Source organism: Dendrobates tinctorius, unplaced genomic scaffold (assembly GCF_039654945.1).
Source record: "Dendrobates tinctorius isolate UK_male_01 unplaced genomic scaffold, ASM3965494v1 ptg000125l, whole genome shotgun sequence".
NCBI lineage: Eukaryota > Metazoa > Chordata > Amphibia > Anura > Dendrobatidae > Dendrobates > Dendrobates tinctorius.
In genome coordinates this window covers 20,032,668-20,059,657 of record NW_027361793.1, presented here as the reverse complement: position 1 = coordinate 20,059,657, position 26,990 = coordinate 20,032,668, and the positions used below count along the sequence as shown (strand labels likewise).

Below are 26,990 nucleotides of genomic sequence, written 5' to 3'. Positions count from 1 at the left end.
GTTTGTCTGCCAATGTCTCCTGCTCTGTCCACATTCCCACCACTTGCAGTGGGAAGGTGGACAGCGCAGGAGACAGTGCCGGACACACATTGGGAGATCAGCTCACGTTACAGAACACCAGGAACACAGGAACAAGTGTGGAATGCATGGACGGCAACTGTGAGCAGGAACTGGCGGTGTTGGAGGTCAGGGGAAATACTAGAGACAGAGTGGAGACAGAGGCCAAATCAGAGAATGTTTAAATCTGAAATAGTTACAATTTGGAGGCAGCAGCACTTTGCCCTCCACACAGCAGGGGATCAGCTGATGTTACCGAACCCCACTTTCACATGAACGAGTGTGTTTTTCTGTGTGGACAGCACTTCCGAGCACCAACTAGCGTTGTTGGAGCCCAGGGACAATCATGGTGCAGGCCGAGGCCTACTAGGAGCCAGGTGTAAATCGGAGGTATTTTGACTTTGGAGGGAGCAGGACACTTTGCCCTCCACACAGCAGGGGATCAGCCGACGTTACCGACCCCCACTTTCACATGAACAAGTGATTTTTTCTGTGTGGACAGCACTTCCGAGCAACAACTGACGATGTTGGAGCCCAGGGATAGTCATTTTGTAGGCTGAGGCCTACTTGGAGGCAGTTTAAGATAAGATGTTGTTTGAATTTGGAGGAAGCAGCAGTTTGCCCTCCACACAGCAGGGGATCAGCTGACGTTACTGACCCCCACTTTCACATGAACGAGTGTGTTTTTCTGTGTGGACAGCACTTCCGAGCACCAACTAGCGTTGTTGGAGCCCAGGGAGAACCAGGGTGCAGACCGAGGCCTACTTGGTGGCAGTTTTAGATTGTTTGTAGGTTACAACAGACTGTCAACGTGCTCCAATTAGGCATCTGTCTCCACTCTGTTTCCAGGATTTCACGTGACCACCAACACCGCCAGTTTATGCGTACAGCAGCCGTCTACCCAATCCACATGTGTTACTGGGGTTCTGTAATGTCAGCAGATCCCCTGATGTGTGTCTGCCACTGTCTCCTGCTCTGTCCACATTCGCACCGCTTGCAGTGGGAAGGTGGACAGCGCAGGAGACAGTGGCGGACACATATTGGGGGATCTGCTGACGTTACAGAACCCCAGTATCACAGGAACATGTGTGGAATGCGTGGACGGCAACTGTGAGCAGGAACTGGCGGTGTTGGAGGTCAGGGGAAATACTAGAGACAGAGTGGAGACAGAGGCCAAATCAGAGAATGATTAAATCTGAAGTAGTTAAAATTTGGAGGCAGCAGCAGTTTGCCCTCCACACAGCAGGGGATCAGCTGACATTACTGACCCCCTCTTTCACATGAACGAGTGTGTTTTTCTGTGTGGACAGCACTTCCGAGCAACAACTGACGATGTTGGAGCCCAGGGATAGTCATTTTGTAGGATGAGGCCTACTTGGAGACAGTTTAAGATAAGACGTTGTTTGAATTTGGAGGAAGCAGCAGTTTGCCCTCCACACAGCAGGGGATCAGCTGACGTTACTGACCCCCACTTTCACATGAACGAGTGTGTTTTTCTGTGTAGACAGCACTTCCGAGCACCAACTAGCGTTGTTGGAACCCAGGGACAATCAGGGTGCAGGCCGAAGCCTACTAGGAGCCAGGTGTAAAGCTGAGGTATTTTGACTTTGGAGGGAGCAGGACACTTTGCCCTCCACACAGCAGGGGATCAGCCGACGTTACCGACCCCCACTTTCACATGAACAAGTGTTTTTTTCTGTGTGGACAGCACTTCCGAGCAACAACTGACGATGTTGGAGCCCAGGGATAGTCATTTTGTAGGCTGAGGCCTACTTGGAGGCAGTTTAAGATAAGACGTTGTTTGAATTTGGAGGCAGCAACAGTTTTCCCTCCACACAGCAGGGGATCAGCTGACGTTACCGAACCCCACTTTCACATGAACGAGTGTGTTTTTCTGTGTGGACAGCACTTCCGAGCACCAACTAGCGTTGTTGGAGCCCAGGGAGAACCAGGGTGCAGGCCGAGGCCTACTTGGTGGCAGTTTTTGATTGTTTGTAGGCTACAACAGACTGTCAACGTGCTCCAATTAGGCATCTGTCTCCACTCTGTTTCCAGGATTTCACGTGACCACCAACACCGCCAGTTTATGCGTACAGCAGCCGTCTGCCCAATCCACACGTGTTCCTGGGTTACTGGGGTTCTGTAATGTCAGCAGATCCCATGATGTGTGTCTGCCACTGTCTCCTGCTCTGTCCACATTCCCACCGCTGGCAGTGGGAAGGTGGACAGCGCAGGAGACAGTGGCGGACACATATTGGGGGATCTGCTGACGTTACAGAACCCCAGTAACACAGGAACACGTGTGGAATGCGTGGACGGCAACTGTGAGCAGGAACTGGCGGTGTTGGAGGTCAGGGGAAATACTAGAGACAGAGTGGAGACAGAGGCCAAATCAGAGAATGTTTAAATCTGAAATAGTTACAATTTGGAGGCAGCAGCAGTTTGCCCTCCACACAGCAGAGGATCAGCTGACGTTACTGACCCCCACTTTCACATGAACGAGTGTGTTTTTCTGTGTGGACAGCACTTCCGAGCAACAACTGACGATGTTGGAGCCCAGGGATAGTCATTTTGTAGGCTGAGGCCAACTTGGAGGCAGTTTAAGATAAGACGTTGTTTGAATTTGGAGGCAGCAGCAGTTTGCCCTCCACACAGCAGGGGATCAGCTGACGTTACCGAACCCCACTTACACATGAGCGAGTGTTTTGTCTGTGCGGACAGCACTTCTGAGCACCAACTGGCGGTGTCGGAGCCCAGGGAAAATCAGGTAGTAGGCCGAGGCCTACTTGGTGGCAGTTTGCGATTGTTTCTAGACTACTACTAACTGTCAACGTACTCCAGTTAGGCCTCTGTCTTCACTCTGTTTCGAGTATTTCCTCTGGCTTCCAACCACGCCAGTTGCTGCTCTGAAATGCCGTCTGCACAACCCACACTTGTTCCTCTGTTACTGGGGTTCTGTAACAGCAGCTTCTCCCTAGAGGTGAGTCAGGCAATGTCTCCTGCTCTGTCCACATTTCCACTACAAGTAGTGGGAATGTAGACAAAGCAGGAGACATTGCCGTGCTCACCTCTGGAGATGAGCAGATGTTACAGGACCCAGGTAACACAGGAACAAGTGTGGATTGTGCAGACGGCACTTGAGAGCAGAAACAGGCGGTGTTGTAGGCCGGAGGAAATACTCAAAACAGAGTGGAGACAGAGGGCAAATCAGAGAACATATTAAATCAGAGGTAGTCAGAAGTTGTAGGCTGCAGGAGAGTTTGCCGTACACACAGCAGGGGATCAGCTGACGTTACCGAACCCCACTTACACATGAGCGAGTGTTTTGTCTGTGCGGACAGCACTTCTGAGCACCAACTGGCGGTGTCGGAGCCCAGGGAAAATCAGGTAGTAGGCCGAGGCCTACTTGGAGCCAGGTGTAAATCTGAGGTTGTTTGACTGTGGAGGGAGCAGGACACTTTGCCATACACACAGCAGGGGATCAGCTGACGTTACCGAACCCCACTTACACATGAGCGAGTGTTTTGTCTGTGCGGACAGCACTTCTGAGCAACAACGGGCGTTGCTGTAGCCCAGGAAATAAAGTTCAGGTCATAGAAACATGGACACAACAGGAGAACTGGATCCTGTTGCCAGCCAATTATTTATTCTGGAAGAGGACTGGCAAATTCAGGTGAGATCCAGGCCTTGTTCATTTTCAGAAAAGTAAGCCGGTCAACATTATCGGCGGATAGTCGCGTGCAACGGTCTGTTACCACACCACCTGCAGCACTAAAGACATGTTCCGATAATACACTGGCAGCAGGGCAAGCCAGCACGTCCAATGCATACTGGCTAAGCTCTGGCCATGTATCAGCTTAGAGACCCAATACTTGAACGGGGAAGAGCCGTCTGGGAGAACACTAACAGGGCACGACAAGTAGTCTGTCACCATCTGACGGAAACGTTGCCTCCTGCTGACTGGAGCCGTCTGTGATGGTGTAGCCGTTTGTGGCGGTCCCACAAAACTTTTCCACATTTGGGCCATACTGGCCTTGCCTTGTCCTGCGGCACTGCCTCTGCTACCTCTTTGTGCAGAGCTTCCTCCACTGCCTCTACCCACATGGCTGCTTTGAAAAGCACTACCAGCAACACTTGCGGGGGGAATGGAGAACATGATGGCCTGCACAAGTGTTTCTTGGTACTCCCGCATTTTTCGCTCCCGGTTCAACTGTGGTATGAGGCTTTGTAAGTTGTCCCGGTAGCGAGTATCTAGGAGGGTGTACACCCAATAATCAGCCGTGTGGAGAATGTTGGCGATGCGGCGGTCATTTAACAAGCACTGCAGCATGAAATCAACCATGTGCTGCAGACTGCCAACTGGACCGGAAACGCTGTCCCCAGCTTGAGGCAGCATCTCTGCCTGCTCAGCATCACCCCACCCTCGCTGTACACACTGACTACTAGAGCCTTGTGTACCTCCCTCCTCTGGAGAGATGTGTTCCTCCTCCTCCATTGACTCCTCGTCATCCTCCTCACTAAGTGTCCCCTGCCTGGGCCTTTGTGTGGAAGCACGTTGCACAGACTTGCTAGAAGCAGATGGCATTTCTGACTGCTCATCCTCGACCTCTTCAAAAACCTCCTCACTTAGTGCTTGTAAGGTTTTTTGAAGCAGACAGATGAGGGGGACAGTCATGCTGATTAGTGCATCATCTGCACTGGCCATCCGCGTGGAGTCATCGAAGGCACGCAAAACTTGGCAGATGTCCCTCATAGTGGCCCACTCTGTGGTGGTGAAGTGTGTCCAGCGCACAGTGCGACTTGTTTGCGCCTGATGCAGCTGGTACTCCATTATTGCTGCCTGCTGCTCACACAACTGCTCCAACATATGTAACGTTGAATTCCACCTGGTGGGGAGGTCACATATGATGCAATGTTCTGGCAGGCGGAATCGGCGTTGCAGAGATGCAATGCGCGATCTTGCCATGCTGGAACGCCGCAAGTGAGCACTCTCTAGTCGAACCTTGTGCAGCAGTGCATCAAGATCCGGATAGTCCCTCAGAAAGCTCTGCACGACCAAATTGAGCATGTGTGCCAGACATGGTATGTGAGTGAGGTTGCCTAGGCCCAGAGCTGCCACTAGATTTCAGCCATTGTCACTCACTACCAAACCTGGCTGGAGATTCGCTGGCAAAAACCACACCTCGCTCTCCTGCTTGATGGCATTCCAGAGCTCCTGTGCTGTGTGGCTCCGATTCCCCAAAGAAATTAATTTAAGGACGGCCTGTTGACGTTTGGCCACACCTGTGCTCATATCTGGCCTAACAGGCTCACGCAGTGCTGATTCCGAGGAACTAGAGTAGGAGGAGGACTCAATATGTACAGACTGCATTCCTGCAATCCTTGGAGTTGGCAGAATACGTACAGAGCCACTCTCCAGATCTGTACCTGGAGATCTGTATCTGTACCAATGTTGTGGAGACAACATTGACCCAATGGGGCAGTGAGGGAAAGGTATCGTCCCTGTCCATGGCTACTGGTCCACGCATCGGTGGTCAGGTGGACCTTGCTACTGACGGCATTTAGTAGCGCATTTTTAATTTTTCCCTCCACATGCTTTTGCAGGGCAGGGACGGCTTGCCTGCTGAAATAAAAGCGGCTGGGCACATTGTATTGTGGAACTGCCAATGACATAAAGTTCCGGAAGGTGTCAGTCTCCACCAGCCTGAATGACAGCATCTCAAGGGCCAGTAGTTTGGCAATGCCGGCATTCAGAGCCAGTGCTCGGGGATGGTTTGCCGAGTATGGCCGCTTTTTCTCCCATGCCTGTGCTACCGATTGCTGGTGAGTGGCCTGGGAGTGTGCTGATGACTGCGAACATGGTTCAGTGGGTGGAATTTCACTGGGTCTCTGGACCACAGTGGCAGTGGTTCTTCCATGGCGTTCCAGTGAGGAAGCCGAACCAGCTGTGTGTGAGCTGGAGGAAGAGGCCCCAACAAGAGCTGAAGAGGTGGTAGGTGCTGCTGAAGGTTGGCCTACATCTTCAGTGTGTCTGTGTAACTCCACCTCTTGCTTGGTACGCACATGTTTCCACATATTTGTGGTATTGAGGTTGCTCACATTTTTCCCTCGTTTCACTTTCTGATGACACAGCTTGCATTTGACAAAGCAAATGTCATCTGCAACTGTGTCAAAAAAAGACCACGCACTGCAAGTCCTGGGAGCGCCCGTTTTGTGTTTTGGAAGAGGATTGCTCCTCACGGGTGCCAAAGTGGAGGCTACAGGCAACCAAGTCTGCCCCCGCCCTCTCCCGCCTTTTTTGGCCGTTCGGGGAATCTCTTCCTCAGAGCTGCTCCCACCACCTTCCTGTGGCTGACGCCATGATGGGTCAAGGACCTCATCATCTCCACTCCCCTCTTCAAGCACCGGCTGGTCCTGGGTTGTCTCGCCAGCACCGTACGCACCAGAAATTGGCAACTGAGTCTCATCATCATCAGATGAGCACTGAGGTGTGCTGACAATAGGCACTGGCCCACCTGCCTCTTCAGATTCAGAGGGACAAAGCAGTTGCGCATCACTGCATACTCCCTCTTCTTCACGCTCTAGAATGCTGCTTGGCTGGCCACCTCTTTCCAAGCCAACAGATTCTGAGAACAGAAGTAAAGATTGAGATGGCTCCTGTCCAGGGCTCTCAGACTGCCTGGGCAATTTGGCAGGTGGGGAAGAGACAGATGGTTGCTCTTCAGTGCTCTGGCCTTGGGAGGATGCGGAAGTCATTTAAGTGGATGCGTTAGCTGCCATCCATCCGACAACGGCTTCAATTTGTTCGTCACGCAGCAGTGGGGTACGGCGAGGTCCTACAAAGCTGCGCATGAAGGACTGTTGCCTGGTAAAAGTGGGGGATGCCGGGTCACTGGTGGCCGCAGCAGACACCGAATCCCCACGTCCTCTCCCTGCTGAATCCCCCCGTCCTCTCCCTGCTGAAACTCCACGGCCACGGCCACGTGCCTTACTCCCTGCCTTCTTCATCTTGGTAGACTGATAAAGATAGGCAGAAAAGTAAAAAAGGGGTGGCTTAGTGTACTTATTCCTGAACACCTGCTAACCAGTATAAGAAACACTAATTTGGCTAAGAGTGTGTGTACTACACTTTAATATGATCTAATGTGGCCTAGACAACTGTAAAGTGGAGTGTTTGGTGAACTTTATTTCCTTTTTTTTTTGGGGGGGGGGAAAGAAAAGGATGTGACCAAAGTTTGAAAGCTATAGTATCACAAACTTTTTGGAGCGATTACAATGCAGGAAGCTAACCTACAATGCAATTGATGAGGCTCCAAAAAATAGGGTGATACTAGTCTGGCTGGCCCTGAAGGGCACAAGCCAGCAAAAAGGCTCCTCTATCTAATCCTATATAGTGTTTGCAACCAACCAATGACAATGGATGCGGTTGGAAGCACACTAATATAGGAGCAAAAATCTGGCTAAATTAGCTGCAAAAAAAGGACTTTGTATGAGGCAGTGACGCACGCTGAGCGGACTACAGCTAGCGGTGGCTGTAGAACACACTGCAACGTGAGCTGCACTCACAGAGAGACCTATCAGACAGCCAAAAACAGTGCAGAGAAATGGGCTATAGCACTGAAAGGCTCCGCTGTCCACTCCTTTAGTGTTTGCAACCAACGTATATGGATACGTGTGGAAGCACACTATACAGGAGAAAAAAAAAAGCAGCAATAAAAGAAAAATGTGTATGAGGCAGAGACACGCTGGGCGGCCTACAAGCAGACGTGCCTGCAGGACACACTACACAGCGTGGGTCTGCACTAACACAGCCCTTGCAGACAGCTGTGAACACTGCTGCTAGGCAAAAGAAAGCTACAGTGGTGGTTTATGTAGCCTGGGTAAAGCACAATATTTTTTAGAATCGCTATTTCTAACTGTCCCTCACAGTCTTCAACAGCAGCCTGTCCCTAACTGAATTCACAGCAGAGTGACCAGAAATGGCGGCTGCAGCGGTTTTTATAGTGCATCATGACATCATTTCAGCAGCCAATCACAGCCATGCCAGTAGTTAACATGCCTACATGCCTAACAGGATGTGCCCACACTTCTGAGGATCCCCATTGGCTGAATCAAATCGAGCAGGCTCCTAGCATTATGGGAACTTCCGATTCCGGTATTCGATATGAAAAAAGTATCGGAACTAAGTATCGGAATTCCGATACAGCTAATATCGGCCGATACTTGCGGTATCGGAATGCTCAACACTACCCACAACAGATGTTAAGCTTACCGGCCTATAGTTTCCAGGTTCCCTTTTACACCCCTTTTTGAATATTGGTACCATATTTGCTTGCCGCCAATCAAAAGGAACAGACCCTGTTTCTATAGAGTGTTTAAATATAAGGAATAGAGGCATGTCTATCACATTACTTAACTCCCTTAATACCCGAGGGTGAATGCCATCAGGGCCTGGTGATTTGTCAATTTTAATCTTACTAAGGCGGTTCTGCACTTCTTCCTTGGTTAGGCAGGTAATATTTAATGGGGAGTTTACATTATCACTCTGCATTTCCCCTGGCAAATCCTTTTCCTGTGGTGTGAACACTGTTGAGAAAAAAGTATTTAAAACATTTGCTTTTCACACATCGCTCTCTATGATTTCACCCTCATTGTTCTTTAAAGGGCCGACACCATCAATTTTAATCATTTTACTGTTTATATAATTAAAGAATAGTTTGGGGTTTGTTTTACTTTCCTTAGCAATGAGTCTCTCAGTTTCCACTTTTGCTAAATGTATTTGTTTTTTACACATTTTATTTTTTTTCTCTATAACTTTTTAATGCTTCTTCATTGCCTTCTTGTTTTAGCTTCTTAAATGCCTTGTTCTTGTTAATTATTGCCCTTTTTACATCCTTATTTAGCCACATTGGTGTTCTTCTGTTCCTAGCCCTTTTATTTCTGTACGGTATGGCTAGCTCGCAGTGGGTGTGTAAAACTGATTTAAATATTTCCCATTTTCTGTGCCCCTACTTTTGAGGACATTGTCCCAATCAATTCGGCGAAGGTCCTCTCTAAGCTGATCAAACTTTGCTTTCCTGAAATTCAGCGTTTTTGTAAAAACCCTTCCAGGGCACCTTACTGAAGGACAAGTGGAATTGTATTATATTTTGATCACTGTTCCCTAGGTGCCCATCAACTCGTACTTCTGTTATTCTATCTGGCCTGTTGCTTAAAATTAAGTCCAGAAGGGCTGTCCCTCTAGTTGGGCCCTGCACAAGTTGTGACAGATAATTATCCTTGGTCACTGACAGAAATTGGTTTCCTTTCTAAGATACGCAGGTTTCAGTTTCCCAGTCTATGTCGGGGTAGTTGAAGTCCCCCATAATTATCACCTCATTGTGATTATTAGTCATCAAGAAGATCAAGGCAGAAGGGGTTCCGGCGAATCTGCTGGCCCCAGACTGGCCCCGTCGGGCATGGTACACAGAGCTAGTGCAGCTGCTCGCCGGTGTTCCCTGGCCACTGCCAGAGCGCCCAGATCTACTTCCCAGGGCCCGATCTGCCACCCGAACTCAGGGGCCCTGCGTTTGACGGCTTGGGCGTTGAATCTTGGATTCTGACCCAGGCGGGGTTTGGCGCGAAGTGGTTGCTACAATGGTTAGCGCCCAGAAGACTACCTCGGCACAAATTTACCATCACACCTGGAAGGTTTTCTTCTCATGGTGTCGAGGCCACGGTTGATCTCCACTGAGATTCTCTATCCCTAACATCTTGGCCTTTCTCCAGTCTGGCTTAGACTCAGGCTTGGCCCCAAGTTCCCTCAGGAGACAGATATCGGCCTTATCCATCCTTTTCCAGTGCAGGATTACTACCAATTTTCAGGTAAAGACTTTCATCCGGGGAGTATCCCACTTGGTACCTCCCTATAGGGCGCCTATGGACGCCTGGGACTTTAACCTGGTCTTAGGCGTTCTGCAGGAACCTCCATTTGAACCGCTACAGGATGTCTCTTTGTCGTACCTTTCCTGGAAGGTGGCATTCCTCGTAGCTATAACTTCTATCAGGCAGGTCTCGGAGCTGGCAGCCCTATCTTGTCGAGCCCCGTTTCTCACTTTCCACAAGGATAAGGTGATTCTCAGACCAGCTCCTCCTTTTCTGCCAAAGGTCGTTTCCTCGTTTCACATTAATGAAGATATTGTCTTGCCCTCTTTTTGTCCAGCACCGGTACACCGTGTGGAAAAGGCCTTTCATACGTTGGATCTGGTGAGAACACTCAGGAACACCTTTTCGTCAGTCAGACGTGCTGTTCGTGCTCCCTGAAGGTCACAGGAAGGGACTCGCTGCCTCAAAATCGACCATAGCCAGGTGGATTCGGTTGATTATTCAAGAGTCTTACCGCATCAGAGGTGAACCAGTTCCAGAAGGGATCAGAGCACACTCTACTCGGGCGGTGGGCGCCTCTTGGGTTCTTCGGCACCAGGCACCGGCAGAACAGGTTTGCAAGGCAGCAACCTGTTCCAGCCTGCACACATTTGCCAAATATTACATTATCCATACTCAGGCTTCAGCGGATGCGAGCCTGGGTAGAAGGATTCTCCAAGCAGCAGTGGCGCACCTTTAGACAGGAGGTGCATGTAGCTTGGATCAGTGAGTCAACTTCCCACCCAGGGACTGCTTTAGGACGTCCCACAGTACCTGTGTCCCCCAATGAGGCGAAGGAGAAACATGGATTTTTGTGATAAACTCCTCGTAAAATCCTTTTCTCAGAGACGCTCATTGGGGGACACAGTACCCACCCTGGTAGCCAATTGGCTCTTGTTTGTTTAATTAATATGCATTTTCTTTTTGATATTAAGGTGGTGTTTTCTAGACATGTTGTTACCTGCATTAAGGTTTATTTTGTGTTATTTTTGTTTGATTTCCTACTGCTTTTGCACCAAAATGGTTTCTGCCCGCAATCGGGGTGAGGGTGTATACGGCGGAGGAGGAGCTAACCTCTTTTTTTCACTTAGTGTCAGCCTCCAGGCGGCAGTAGAATACACCCACACAGGGCAGCTTCTAGGGAATTTTGCCAACAGGGCGAACATCGAAAAAGCGCCCCCCCCCGAACATTAACATGCTGAATACTTTAGATCAGGGTTCCCCAACTCCAGTCCTCAAGGCCCACCAACAGGTCATGTTTTCAGGATTTCTTTAGTATTGCCCAGGTGATAATTGCATCACCTGTACAATATAAGGGAAATCCTGAAAACATGACCTGTTGGTGGGCCTTGAGGACTGGAGTTGGTGAACCCTGCTTTAGATAAACGTGTCCTACCTTTGCATCGATCCAGTCCTCGAAGGCATCACCCCCCGATATTACACACAAAGACAGCAGGCTAAGCACCACAGTATCCTCAAAAAAATAAAATAGATACATCACTGCAGTAATATCCCTTAATTACCCCCTATGGTAATAATAATAATATCCCCCATCCTGACCCCTGTGTGTCTCATTCCTGACTTCAGCCATATTTTCTCTCATCCTGCCCTCATGAGTATCCATTCTGCCCCCATATGATCTCCCGATCCTGCCCCATCTACATCGTATCCATCCTGCCCCATGATCCTGCACCATGTGTCTCCCATCCTGCCCCATGATCCTGCACCATGTGTCTCCCATCCTGCCCCCTGTGTCTCACATTCTGCCCCGTCCTGTGTCTCACTTTCACATTCTGCCCCCTCCTGTGTCTTACTGTCACAGTCTGCCCCCGTACCTCACATTCTGCCCCTCCTGTGTATCACTCACATTCTGCCCCCTCCTGTGTCTTGCTGTCACATTCTGCCCCTCCTGTGTCTCACTGTCACATTCTGCCCTCTACTGTGTCCTACTTTCACATTCTGCCCCTTCCTGTGTCTTACTGTCACATTCTGCCCCCGTGCCTCACATTCTGCCCCCTCCTGCATTTCACTGTCACATTCTGCCCCTTCCTGTGTCTTACTGTCACATTCTGCCCCCGTGCCTCACATTCTGCCCCCTACTGCGTCTCACTGTCACATTCTGTCCCCCTCCTGTGTCTTACTGTCACATTCTGCCCCCTCCTGTGTCTTACTGTCACATTCTGCCCCATATCCATTCTGTCCCAATGTCTCACATTCTGCCCCCTCCTGTGTCATTACTGTCACATTCTGCCCCCTCCTGTGTCTCACTGTCGCATTCTGCCCCCTCCTGTGTCTTACTGTCACATTCTGCCCCCTCCTGTGTCTCACTGTCACATTCTGCCCCCTCCTGTGTCTTACTGTCACATTCTGCTCCATGTACATTCTGCCCCCATGTCTCACATTCTGCCCCCTCCTGTGTCATTACTGTCACATTCTGCCCCCTCTTGTGTCTCACTGTCACATTCTGCCCCATGTCTCACATTCTTCCCCCTCCTGTGTCTCACTGTCACATTCTGCCCATGTCTCGCATTCTGCCCCCTCCTGTGTCTCACTGTCACATTCTGCCCCCATGTCTCGCATTCTGCCCCCCTGCTGTGTCTAACTCACATTCTGCCCCCTGCTATGTCTTACTGTCACATTCTGCCCCCATGTCTCACTTTCTGCCCCCTCCTATGTCTCACTGTCACATTCTGCACCATCCTGTCTTACTGGCACATTCTGCCCCCATGTCTGCATTCTGCCCCCATCATATCTGCATTCTGCCCCCATCATATCTGCATTCTGCCCCCATCATATCTGCATTCTGCCCCCATCATATCTGCATTCTGCCCCATGTCTTTCATTCTGCCCCCATCATGTCTGCATTCTGCCCCCATGTCTTGCATTCTGCCCCATCATGTCTGCATTCTGCCTCATCATGTCTTGCAATCTGCCCCCATCATGTCTTGCAATCTGCCCCCATCATGTCTTGCAATCTGCCCCCATCATGTCTTGCAATCTGCCCCCATCATGTCTTGCATTCTGCCCCCATCATGTCCAGCATTCTGCCCCCATCATGTCTTGCATTCTGCCCCCATCATGTCTTGTATTTTGCCCCCATCATGTCTTGCATTCTGCCCCCATCATATCTGCATTCTGCCCCATCATGTCTTGCATTCTGCCCCATCATGTCTTGCATTCTGCCCCCATCATGTCTTGCATTCTGCCCCCATCATGTCTTGCATTCTGCCCCATCATGTCTTGCATTCTGCCCCATCATGTCTTGCATTCTGCCCCCATCATGTCTTGCATTCTGCCCCATCATGTCTTGCATTCTGCCCCCATCATGTCTTGCATTCTGCCCCATCATGTCTTGCATTCTTCCCCATCATGTCTTGCATTCTGCCCCATGTCTTGCATTCTGCCCCATGTCTTGCATTCTGCACCCTTGTCTTGCATTCTGCTCCCATCATATCTGCATTCTGCCCCATCATATCTGCATTCTGCCCCATCATATCTGCATTCTGCCCCATCATATCTGCATTCTGCCCCATCATGTCTGCATTCTGCCCCATGTCTTGCATTCTGCCCCATCATGTCTTGCATTCTGCCCCATCATGTCTTGCATTCTGCCCCATCATGTCTTGCATTCTGCCCCCATCATGTCTTACATTCTGCCCCATCATGTCTTGCATTCTGCCCCATGTCTTGCATTGTGCCCCATCATGTCTTGCATTCTGCCTCCATCATGTCTTGCATTCTGCCCCCATCATGTTTTGCATTCTGCCCCCATCATGTCTTGCATTCTGCCCCCATGTCTTGCATTCTGCCCCCATTTCTCCATATTTGCCCCTGTGTGTCTCCAGTCCTGCCCCCGAGTCTCCATTCTCCCAGGGAAACATATTGCCCCTTTCAATAATAAAATAAAAACTTTTTTCTTACCTGGCCTCGCTCCTGCGTTGAAATTGGAGCTGCAGCTGTGTGAGGCTGAGCTGAAAGGACCTGTGGTGACGTCATTGTCATGTGATCAGGGGGCGGGCTGATCAATGGTGAAGGACTGTGGTAATGATGACCTCACCACAGGTCCTTCAGCTCTTCTGTAGCTTTGGATGTCGGCCGCTGTGGCGGCTCTGCTGATGTGTGCGCTGCAGGCCCGGCTGCAGCGCACACTTGGGGCCCGACCGGCGACCGCAGCGCACACTTGGGGCCCGCCTGGCGTCCCATGACACGCAGCACTTGGGGCCCGATGACTGTAAGCACAGGAGCGGGGCCCCTGATCTGCGGGGCCCACTTCTGTACTGCTGTTCATCGGGCCCCATACAGCAGTAAGGGCTGTCATGCCCTGATAGCGGCCCTGGGCAGGCGACCCCTGGCTTGGGTGGCGCCCTGGGCGATCACACCCCCCGTCCCCCCTAAAAACGGCCCTGTACCCACAGTACCTGTGTCCCCCAATGAGCGTCTCGGAGAAAAGTATTTTGTGAGTTTATCACAAAAATCCATGTATCAGTTTAATTAAACACGTGTGTGTGTGGTGGCTCTTGAAGCAATGACTCCAGCAGCAGTCCACTCCTTGTGAATCTCCACCAAATTTTTAAATGTTTTTTTCTTAACCACAGCCTTGAAAGATTTTATCATGGTTGCTTGTGCACACGTTTTCCTTCCACTCAACTTCCCATTCATATGCTTGGATACATCACTCTGTGAACAGCCAGCTCCTTTAGCAATGTCCTTTTGTGGCTTACCCTCCTTGTGGAGTGTGTCAGTGACTGCCTTCTGGACATCTGTCAAGTCAGCAGTCTTCCCCATCCCATGATTATGGAGCCTAATGAAACAGATTAAGGGACCTTTTAAATGCTTAGGAAGCCTTTCCAGGTGTTTTTTGTGAATTGTACTAATTACTGAGATAATGACTTTTGGGTTTTCATTGGTTGTAAGCCATAATCATCAACATTAAGAGAAATAAACACTTGAAATAGATCACTGTTTGCAATGACTCTATATAATATGAGTTTCACTTTTTGTATTAAAGAGCTGAGATAAATTAACTTTTTGATGATATTCTAATTTAGTGAGAAACACTTGTAGATTAGTGTGATCCAGGATTAGGCAGCAGTTCTCTCTCTGATTGGGAAAGATGCGGAGTCTGCATTCTCTGACATCACAGGAAGCTGCCTCTGGACTATAAGTCGTGCACACTTTTTACCAAGAGTTTTTCTTACTGAAAAGTGCATCGTATGGTCGGTAAAACTATGGTGTGTGTGTATATATTATATATCTTATTTATGTATATGGATAAGTGTGTGAGTAAATGCCACCACCTACCTTCTGTTCTTAGTGATTGACAGAGACATTTAAGTGGTTAAACAGCACCGATCGGAGCTAGCTTGAGCCGCTGCCATAAGAGGCAGGTGCTGGCTGCATAAGACATCTGGCACCCATTGTGTATGGAGCAGGTTCAGCTCCTGAGTTCTCTCCCTACACACACAATATCCATTTGTACATATATGGCGGATGTCAGGAAATGGGTACTAAAGGGTTTGATGATGAGATCACACATACTGTTTAATAACTGTTATTATATTATCAAAGTAATCTGTAAGTTAATCTAAGTGAGGGACCCAAAACACAGAAAAATGCTAAAATGTATTGTTGAAAATTCACATGGGTACAAAGTAACAAAAGCGGCTTTCCGGTTTCAGAAAACCCGTGTTGTTCCAGTTTGTTTAAAAAACAACTGTACTTTGCTCACCCTTCACGGGTCTAGTGTTGAGTAAATGCTGCTTTTTCCAGTGCCTGTTCTTTTCAGCAGGTTTAAAGGGACTCTGTCATTACAGAATAACTGTTCTAACCAAGATCTGTACATCATGGCAGGGCCAAACATGTATGTGCACCTGCTTCTTTTCCCTCTAGCTCCACCCTTTTCTGTCAAAGATGATGGGGTTGGATAAGAGGATAAGATGGAAAACAAGAAGGTGAGAAGGTGCACTTAAATATTTGGCCACGCCATGATGCATCGAGCACCTGTACTAGGTTTGATCAGTCATTCTGTGTTTATAGAGTCCCTTTAACATCACATCAACAAAGCTGCATCCAACAAATACAACATACACAAAACAGGCTACACTTGAGCTTAGCGGCTTGTGCCATGAACTGAGCTGCTGAGCTCATTGATTGGCTTCAGCGCTGAAGACAATAACAATATACTCCATGGTATTTCTATGACATGCAGCTTCACTCTGCTAAGAGCTGACGGGGAGAAACATATCACAAGCAAGGGGCAAGAGAAATATGTTCTGTCCCCACATGAGACGAATGGAGGTGTAGTTGATTGGGGCTGGGAGAGATTCCTACCTTCCGTTTCCTCGATGCAGAGCAGACAGGACCATTGTTGCTGGTTTGCTGTTCATGCGTCCGGAGGGATGATATACACCAGATATTGTGAAGTCCAGACTTGTTTATTGAAGATCTGGACATACAGCGTATGATTGGTAATGCAGTACTTCTCCAGAAATGCAAATGTAACCCAGGTGGTACAGCAAGATGCAGCAAATTGTGTGTGCAACGAAGTGTATGGTCAAAAAACTGATGCCTACCACAGCCTGGTAAGAGTGTCTCTCCCGGGTGAAGATGAAAAGAGTAATGGCCACCGGCAGGAAGAGAAGCAGAGTCTCCTTACCTGGAAGTGGGAGGCATGTGCTAAAATTACTTAGGCCTCTTTCACACTTCAGTTTTTTGCATCAGTTATAATCCGCCAAAAAGGCGGACAAGCGGATCCGTTCTCAACTGATGTGAACGGATGGCACAAGATCCGTTTTCAGACGGATCCTGAAAATGACAAAATTTAAAGGAATCGCTGGCTGGGAAGGAGAGAGAGAGAGAGAGAATGAGAGTTTTTTCTTGTTTTGTCCGGCACCCAGAAAGAAATTCGGGTTAAATGAGTGTCTGGAGGATCCGCCACAGAAAAAAACGTTGCAAGCTCCGTTTTGAAATCTTTGAGGATGGTGACGGACAGGAACTTTTGGCGGATCCACAAAAAAAACCGGATGCAACGGACGGCAATCCGTCAGAATCCGCCAATAATGGAAGTCAATGGGGAAAAAAACGGATCCTCAAAAGAAAATTGCAGATCCGTTTTTTTCAAAACCTGGCGGATTGTGACTGATTGTAAAAAACGGAAGTGTGAAAGAGGCCTAAGGCATTTGTCGGATCCGTCACCAAAACGGACGGGTGCCATCCGTTGTCATCAGTACAAAAACGGATCCACCATCCGCTCTTTTAGCGGATCTTGACTGATACAAAAAACTGAAGTGTGAAAGAGGCCGTTGCTGTAGTCTGCTATACAGAAAAAGGACAGCAGGTGGCAGCAGACCAAATGCAAAACTGAATACAAAGAAAGGTAAGATAACACAATTATATAAGTATACAATGATAACTTTAGATGGGACAGCACAAAATAGGCTGAGGTGTGTCACATAGAATAAACTGTGCCGTGCTAGGGGTCTCTATAGCTCTGATCTGCCACTGTCTGCATTTTGAAACAAGCGATAATAATGAGCCAGAGGCATTGTGGAAAATTTGCTCTGCATTATGGGAGCCATATAAGATGGTAGGAAGGAATCAAGAAGTCAACCCAGAAATAGCACAGAGATACAGGAGTCATACACATGAGCATCTACAGTTTCTTGTAATAGTACATCAGTTCTGCAATGCTGGAGTTCTGCGTTATAGTAAAAGTAAAATGGTATATCATGAATTGTGGCGTCAGAGGTGGTGTGTGGAGGACAATGTTTTTGGCTGCAACATTTTACCATTCAATAAGTGCAGCATATATTGAGGCATTTCTATCTGATATTTAGTTAATTGTATGATCTAAATACATTGTGTTAAACTGGCATAGAAAATATTGAGGATCCAAGAAAAGCACTTCTGAGCATCCGCGCTGCTTTAGTGATAAGAATTCTTCAGAAATCCATATAAATCTTTCAAGTTCTTTATTATATGTACTACAGAAACTACGCGTTTCGAGGTGACAAACCGCACCTCTTCTTCAGGTTACTAGTGGTGGATCTCATTAAAAGGTTTATACTGTACTGTAACCTGAAGAAGAGGTGCGGTTTGTCACCTCGAAACGCGTAGTTTGTGTAGTACATATATAATAAAGAACTTGAAAGATTTATATGGATTTCTGAAGAATTCTTATCACTAAAGCAGCGCGGATGCTCAGAAGTGCTTTTCTTGGATCCTCAACTTATGATACCTAGTGGACGCTGTCCACCTGCACGAGCTCTGCAGCAGCTATATGACTGCAACAAACGTTGAGAGTGGTTGTGTCTGAACACAACCCATAAAGGGTGAGTACTCCAGAGTACTTTTATATTTTAATTGATTTATACCAGGTGAAGCCCTATGTCTGCGCCCCCGCCCTTGTTTTCTCTTATAGAAAATATTGAAAATCCTTGAGGACCGTCATATCCCCCCTTCCTTTTTCATTTATCTACCATTTGACATGAGATGGGAGGTAGCACTCAAACCTGTCTTTATGGAAAATGCAATGTACAGAGATGTGAAGCAGATTAATTCCATTGTGAAGATTCCGCTTTATGCCTACAGAGACTGGAAAAGGTAATTAGGATCTGAGGGGATCAAAGGAAGATCTGACACCCTTTTCAAATAGCCAGCCATGGTCACTTCAGTTACAATAAATCAGCAGACAGTATTCCTCCGGGAGAAAACATAGAATATTGGAATTTCTATATATCTGATATTAACAAGACGTACATTTTCAGCATAGGGATGACTAGACAAAAATGCACACATTTTCTCATAATTATAAACCCTGCTTAAGGACCCCAAATCCATAGGGGTCATATAACCGCCAGCAACTAGGCCATGTTTTGTGTCTAAGCGTAGATAAAATCCTGATACAAAATATGACATCAGTCTCGACCTTCTGTGAGTGCACTGTGAGGAGTTATTGCATAAATTGTGATTTCCTAAAATCCTGAAGGCCCTTGTGAAGTCAACACGGGGGGGGGGGGGCGTGGGACTCAGGGTCTGATAAAAGATCAATCCCAATTATCGTCAGTGTTCATGCAGAGAATTGCATATCCTGTGTATGTAGGGCCCCCGTTTATTGACAGCCAAATCGAAGCGCTCTCCTTCAGATAAACTGAATCGTCTCTGCGATCGGTGTAGTAAGTTTCCTGTCAATCCCTTTTATTTTATGTAACTGTTTATGTTGTTTTGTTTGTCCCTCTTGTAAAATCTTGTGTATATTTTTCATAAACACTGCCTCCCTTTGGCTTAAATATAAAATGTAATAGTTCTGTTCCTTCTGTTCTGTAAACTACACCTCAAAGCCATAGCTACTGTTTAAACGGTGTTGAATTCACCAAAACAGATTAGTGGTGGGGGCGAGTAGTCTGGAGGCGTCTGAGAGTTAGCTGTGATCGTACCGGGGTGTATACACATATTGCTTGTGTTGGAATCCGGAGGTGTATATACCATACACTCACTGTTAATTTTCCCGATAGCCGGCCTAGCGGTGCAAGTAGGCTGCGGCCTTCTCGGTTGATCGTTGGCCAAACGGGTAATTGTGCAGACGATAGGGAGCAACAGAGAGCGGTTCGCTCCTAAGATCAGTGGGTTGTACTTGTGACCTTCCCGGCCTGTGATATCAGGGATTTGTGGGATTAAGAAAGTCCTGACAAATGAATATTCTTGACATAACCCATCAGCCATAACAAAGGTTGTCCCTGATGATAATGTTACTGTGTAGGTACAGGCCGCAGCGTGCTTGTGCAATGTGTGAATGTGTACTGAAGCAATCCTTTACCTGAACACTTTGTCCCTTTTTCCCTAAGGCACACTGAACAACACTGAAAAATCCTTTCTGAGACAAATTAAACAGTGTTTGTCACTGGAGTTGGGTACGTGGCCATATACAATAGATGATATGAAGAAGATTGAGGCCAACCATAGTCATTCAGTCCTCATGTGTCACACTTTCCTGAGCCGCTATTTTAAAGACCCAGCATTGTACCAAGAAAACATTCAGTTTCCCAGCAGCTACTTTATAGGTAAGGCCAGCCTAACTAGTGGTGGATCTCATTAAAAGGTTTATAGCAATATTCACAATGAGCTCCATCATGCCTGTAAAGACTCCTTGTTTCTGTATTAGTGTGTGTAATATTCACCTGGAAATGCACAAAAATCCTACCCCCTCATCGCTGTCCAACAGCCAACTGGCCTCAACCCCTTCACCAATTTCCATGTTTTCCTCTTCTTCTTCCCAAAGCCATAACTCTTGTTTTTCTGTCCACATAGACAAATAAAGGCTTATTTTGTGCGGGACGAGTGGTATTTTTGAATGGCATCGTTAATTTCTCCACATTGTCTAATTGATACCATTTTGGGTTACATGTGACTCTTCGTTCTCTTGTTACAGCCTTTTTTATGAAATTGTGGTGACCAAAAAACCCTAATTTTGGTATTCTTTAATTTTTACGGTTACAGTGTTTACCGATTGGGACAGTTGTTTTTATATTTTGGTAGAGTGGAGTTAACTCCACTAATAAACTACATGTTTATTTTTTTTAATATCTTTATTTTCAATGAGGTTAAAAGGGAGTGATCTGAACTTTTTTTTTTAAATATGTTTTAAAACCCTTTTTTTTTTTTTAAATTTTCACTGTTTTTGTTAGCCCGCTTAGGGGACTTGAGCATGTAATTGTCCGATCGCTTGTGCTACAGTATATACAGCAATGCCGCTTCATTGTTGCAAATGGCAAAAATCACAGTCTGCTTAGAAGCCCTCCTACTGGCAGGATGCCAATGGAGCTTTGTAATGACAAGCATAGGTTCATCAGCAGAGCCCCGGCAGTCATAACAGCCCATCAGAGATGCACAGTCATGTCATGGGCCCCCCAGTGTATGGAGAGAATAACTCATATGCATGCCACAAGGGTTAAATCTGTGACAGCAGCATTCATCCACTGCTTGTGATTGTTAGCAGCAAGTCCTGACTGTAGTACTCAGCCGTCACCTTCCGGGTATGGGGCAGGCTTGGTGCGTGAGCCCGCTCCATACATACATATATGGCAGATGTCATGAAGGAGATAGAGAATCTGTCTCATGAACAAACGTTATAAACCTGCAGATATTTGGTTAATCTGCAAGTTTTGACCCTGCACTCAGACCCCACTGCCAGTAGAAAATGAATTTTATACTTCTCGGTAGCATTCAGGTTTCAGTTACCGCTCTATATTGTGAGTGGTGGCTGACACTGCACCCCCAGCAGTGACTGACAGCAGCCCAGCATTAGTCGACTTGTCAGTGAATGTCAGGCGTGTGGTTACACTCACCACTGTCTATACACAGTGGTGACTGAACCCGCTCTGCCACCGCCCCCGTGACTGAAACCCGAAATTAATAAAGTTAATTTCCTCCTGGCAGCGGTGTCTAAGTGCCGGCACAGGGCAGGTTCAGAACACTATGTACCTGCAGATTTACCCCATGTCTGCATTAATAGCGCTTTTTCATGTGACAGGTTCCCTTTAATCAGAATCGGTCAGCAGTTTTATGCTACTCAATCTGAAAGCAGCCTGATGTATGGGCCTGAGAGCCTAATTACAGGGATATTTCACTTGCTGTAGTTTCAATACAATCAGTGTTTTATCAGCAGGAGATTATCACAACATTACTAAGTGTTGTGTGCCAGGCAGTCCAGCTGATCTATATAACCCTGTCCCACCACTGAATGATAGCTTGGTGACTGTGCACAGCAGGGCTGTGGAGTCAGTAGGCCAAACCACTGACTCTGACTCCCCAATTTCCCTGACTCCCGACTCCCCAGCATGGCTTCACTGCTGAGTATGTACATAATAAAGTGCAGCACAGATTCATCTCAGCTAAAAGCCCAAATCCTTAGATCAGGAACAGAACAGACATTTATAGGTCGTTTCATAACTTTTCCAGATTCTTATGAAATGCAGCACAGCCTGCATTGTACTACTGTACCCAATTTATTATATATTTTAGGAGTCAGTCCATTTTATACTGACTCCAACTCCACAGCCATGTACAGGTTACACTGGAAGCTGCCAATCACTGGTGTGTGTGGGGTTACACAGCACTCAACCTCTGAACGCTGGTACATTTACAGCAGAGAACACAGCGATTCTCTCAAAACTGCGCCAAGCAGGCGAGTAAGTGACAAATCCCTGGAATCAGGCTCTCTGCCCTTCATCATGCAACTTTCAAATTACATGGCACACATCTGCTGGCATATTCTTTTTAATCATGATAGTTTGATAGTTTAAGAATATTACAGACTAGAAAACAATAATAACTACGTTGCAAACTGTACCGCAAATAACTCAATATCCAGTACACACAACTATAACTGCGTAATGTAATAGGTGCTAAAGGGTGGTCCAGGATAATAACTCATCACTTATGTACTTATGTACAGGACCACTGAGACCTGGGGGCGACTAGTCCTAAGGACGGGCCTTTGGAGTCTCTGTGCTCGGTTCCCCAGCGATGTCTATTTCATGCTTTTACTTGTTAGTGAATGGAGATTTTTTTTTCTTGATCACCATTAAATCTTCCCATCATTTTCTGGCAGACTTTGTGCTCACTTTGGATAGAGGACAGAACAAGTTGGTTCCAACTGCGGATTGTTCCCCAAACATAACACGGTAAGAAAGTATTGTTGGCATTTGCGTTCTCCTTTCTAACTCTGCACCAAAAGCATCAGTAAAGTTGGCTGATTGCTATTAAGGATTTAGTTGTATTAAGTACTGTGTTTTTCAGACTATGAGGCACTTTATTATAAGATGCAGAAAAAATAAAAGGTGGAAATGCTGGGACTGCTAACACATGCTCCAGGAAAGCATGTAGGCAGATATTGTTGTGGATTACCAGGTATAGTGGTTGGTGATGAGTGAGCCTGCTGGGATAAGGTGTTATCTGAGCATGCTCGGGTGCCAGCAGAGAGTCTTCAGCGTGCTCGAATAATATGTTTGATTCCCCGTGGCTGCATATTCATGGCTGTTCCACATCCGCAAGACATGCAGGCAATCCCTAACAAAAAAGAAATCCCTGCATATGTTGCGGCTGTTGAACAGCCACGAGACCTGCAGCCGCAAGGACTCAAATTTTTTTTGAACACGCCGAAGATACTCTGTTAGCACACGAGTATCCTGGGACAACACCTTATACGAGCATGGCCGCTCATCACTTTATTATCGTGGTTGTATGAGGAGAGGAGATATAAGGAGGTAAGAGATGACGATTTCACATAAACCACGCTTCTTCCGGTTGGAATCTATGTTACTAAAACACAGCAGATGATGTGAGGACCCCAATAATGTGTAAGACCCTGGTCCCTTTTGGCAAAAAAAATACAAGTTTAAGTAAAAATAATTAAGGTTATATCTCAAAGAAAGGCAAGTCAAAAACAAATATTTAAAAAAATGAATAACTGAGTGTAAAAAGTAGCATTAAAGTAAAGAAAACCTATATAAATCAATATAATTAACAAAAAAGCAATGAAAATATATGTAGCTCAAAATAGTACTAAACCACAAGTCTTCCAGCAAAAAACAAACAATATATTACTAGTAGACTGTTACAAAGGCGACGTGACTCCCAAAAAACAGGTTCCCAAAAGCCAAATGCCCCCCCCCCCCCCCCCATCTAAGACTGACTGTGACCAAACCGTAGACAATCCCAATGTGTATGGCACTGCTGCAGAGGGAAGAACCACTTAAAGGGGCTGTCCAGAACTTAACTATTAATGACCTATCCAGAGGATAGCTCATCAATATACGACTGGCGGGGTTCTGACACTCTCAATAAGCTGTGATTGGAGCTAAGGCGAAGTATGGGCAGAACCACGAGTCCCAACATTGCCTAGTAACCTCTGCCGAGCACTTCACTTGTACAAAAACCAACTGCATGCTAGCTTGGAATCTTTGGATGCTGAAGCTTTAACATAAGGTAGTGCTGGGTATAGGGACGTATGTGACTGGCAACGGGACTTTTCCATATATATGCGATCTCCCATCCAAGTGAATGTGCTGCAGCGTTTGTATGGGGCTGTTGAGTCCCACCTGTACATGACTTGCCTTTCATTGCCTTTTTCAGCTCATCAGTGGGGTTACTGGAAGCCCAACACTCTCATACTGATGACGTGGTCTCCACAATCCATTCCAACCGAACCTGCACTCTAAACGGCAGTGTACAGTCACATATGGGGTACTGCTGCACTCTGAAAATTGTGTAACAAATTATGACGTTTTAGTTAATGTCTTAGTGGGGAAACGTGAATGATTCTTTTTCCCAATAAAAGGTTCTAAAATTTTGTGAAGCACCTGTGGGTTAAAAATGTTCCGTTACCCCTAGATGAATTCCTTGGGGAGGAAGTTGGGAAGAAGCTTGCAAAATGGGATCACTTTGGTCCTTTGTTTTTTTTTACTAGTTTACATTTGAGCATCAAGACTTTGTAGCCAATTTTTTTTCTATCCAGTTCTGTATATTAAGGAGGCATCAATATACAGCTGCTAGTATTCCTTTTCTTCCACTCAAATAGCTGTGTTAAGGCTTCTTTTTTGCAGGATTAAGGCTGGTGTTTCACATTTGCGTATCTATGTAGCCTTTGAGCTGCATAAATATGCATGCGTCATGCGTATATATCTTTAACATGGTGTACGCAGGGACATGCGTACGCATGCATCGTTTCGCGGTTTGTGGCGGGACGCGGCGAACACATGTTGCATTTTTTGAGACATCAAAATTTCTTCAAATGTGCACAGGCATGCGGATGAGTCCATCAAAAAAAGCGCATTACTGTCTATGGGAACGCATTGTGCCCAAGGACATGCATGCGCATGTGTTCAATATGCATGCATTATTCAAAATACATTTAGAAATCCCATGAGACACGCACATTTTTGTCTGGTGTCCTATCGAAATATCGAACGCATAAAACAAACGCATGCACAAGCAGCATTTTTCCCGTCATGCGTAAGATGATGCGCATAAAAAACGCTGCATAAACATGCCTTTTTTTCATGCGTTTGCGCATGCGGATGATACGCTGTGGACTCATACGCTAATGTGAACCTATGGCAACAAAAGCCCCATGAACATAATATGGTGAAATGGAGATAGGGGAGAGCAACCCACTCCAACACCAAACGCACAAGCTCAAAATTAAGCTAGAAAGACCAGGAGAACAAACATGAGCATGCGATGAATTGCATATAAAAGTATCAAATTTTATTTAGATAACAATACTACAGGTAAAAACTTTATAGTAACAAAGTGCCAATCAAACAATGCAGACGGTATTAGCCCAAATATCACCAGCTCCTCCCACCAAGATGAAAAACCGTCCCGGTACACGTACCTAAAGTGGCCATGTCCCAATCACCCATATAAATACTGAGTAGTGATGCCCAAGGACTGTATACTAGGGTCAGGGACCAATATGAAAAGGCAGATTAGCATGTAATAATAAACCATGGTATATGACCAATCATGGTCCAGGTTGCCACAAAGGAGCTTACCAGGGAGGGGAGAAGGAGAGCCTGGCAGAATCACCCCGACACGCGTTTCACGGCACCCCAGGCCGCTTTGTCAAGAGGAAGTTGGTGAGAATGCCCAAGCATGACCTTAACATAGCCCCTGAACCCAGTCACATGACCGGGATCCACCAATAGTGATGGCGCCTTCGCGTCTGCAGGTCCTACGCTGCAGCACAGGCATCATGCACAGTGCGCACACGCCGGGCGTTAGCCCAGACACAAGAGCAGTGCATATAGATGCCGGCTGCAGAGTGGAGCCACGGACACAGGAGCGATGCGCACGGCCATAACGTTATTAGCAAGGGTGGATAGTTACAGCCAAGTGTAAACAGAAGTCCAATACAGGGCAGACATATTAGAGCAATATACAAGCCATAAAGATAAAAATAAATATACTGCTGCTATGTGCAAAATAGCAAAAGAAAAAGGTCATATGTCAATATATAAATCACGTGAACAGCGTACATATATGACCGATGACTCATACATATATACAGAAGTAAATCACTAGCAGTATTATTAGAATATGTGATGATGGCTGTTGAATACTGCATACACTTGATTGTAGTAGCTGACATAGAATCCAGAGTAGAGGGCTACATCGATGTCCAATGGCTGGATATCCTTAAAGACAAAAATGTCCAGGAAGGATGGGAAATCTTGAAAAATGAAATTCTCAAAGCACAGTTGTTAACAATTCCGAAAAGAGGGAAGAATAGGAAGCATTTAAGGAAACCAGGATGGATGAACACAGAACTTAAGCACATGCTAAAAAGGAAGAAAAAAATGTTTATAAAATGGAAAGAGGGAGGCATATCTAAAGAAGAATATAATGCTGTCTGCAGAACCTGCAGGGCACAAATCAGATTATATAAAGCTGAAAATGAACTGAGGCTTGCAAGAGATGTCAAAAGCAATAATAAAGGATTTTGGGGATATGTCAAAAGTAAAAGAAAAGTCAAAGATGCTATAGGATTTTTACAGGATGAAAATGATGAAATGGTAAGACAGGATGTTGAGAAGGCTGAACTTTTAAATTCCTATTTTGCATCTGTTTTCTCTCAGAAAGGAAATGCAACATCAACTGTTATTCACTGTCCTATTAAGGGAATAGAAGAATCCAGGATATCTATAAACAGAAAGATAGTGAGGAAACACTTAGCTAACCTAAATGAATTCAAGTCTCCAGGTCCAGATGAATTACACCCCAGAGTACTGAAGGAGATAGCAGAAGAAATTTTTGAACCCCTCTCCATAATCTTTGAAAATTCTTGGAGAACAGGAGAAGTGCCAGAAGACTGGAGAAGAGCAAATGTTGTTCCTATCTTCAAAAAGGGGAAGAAGGTGGACCCAGGCAACTATAGGCCGGTGAGTCTGACTTCTATACCAGGAAAGATCTTTGAACAAATTATTAAACAACATGTATGTCAATACCTGGATAAGAATGAAGTGATTAAA

General features: G+C 46.5%; 1 protein-coding gene across 4 annotated transcripts in view; it reads left to right on the top strand.

The window, feature by feature from the left end:
* Positions 1–26,990, top strand: part of FASTKD2 (FAST kinase domains 2) — a 225,369-nt gene that overhangs the window by 168,628 nt on the left and 29,751 nt on the right. For 3 of the 4 annotated variants that reach the window (XM_073541906.1, XM_073541907.1, XM_073541908.1), the window contains 2 exons: positions 19,803–20,018; positions 22,568–22,640. In XM_073541906.1, the coding sequence (XP_073398007.1) occupies positions 19,803–20,018; positions 22,568–22,640 (289 nt within the window). The remainder of the gene's footprint in view (positions 1–19,802; positions 20,019–22,567; positions 22,641–26,990) is intronic. The other variant, XM_073541909.1, reaches the window with a different exon arrangement.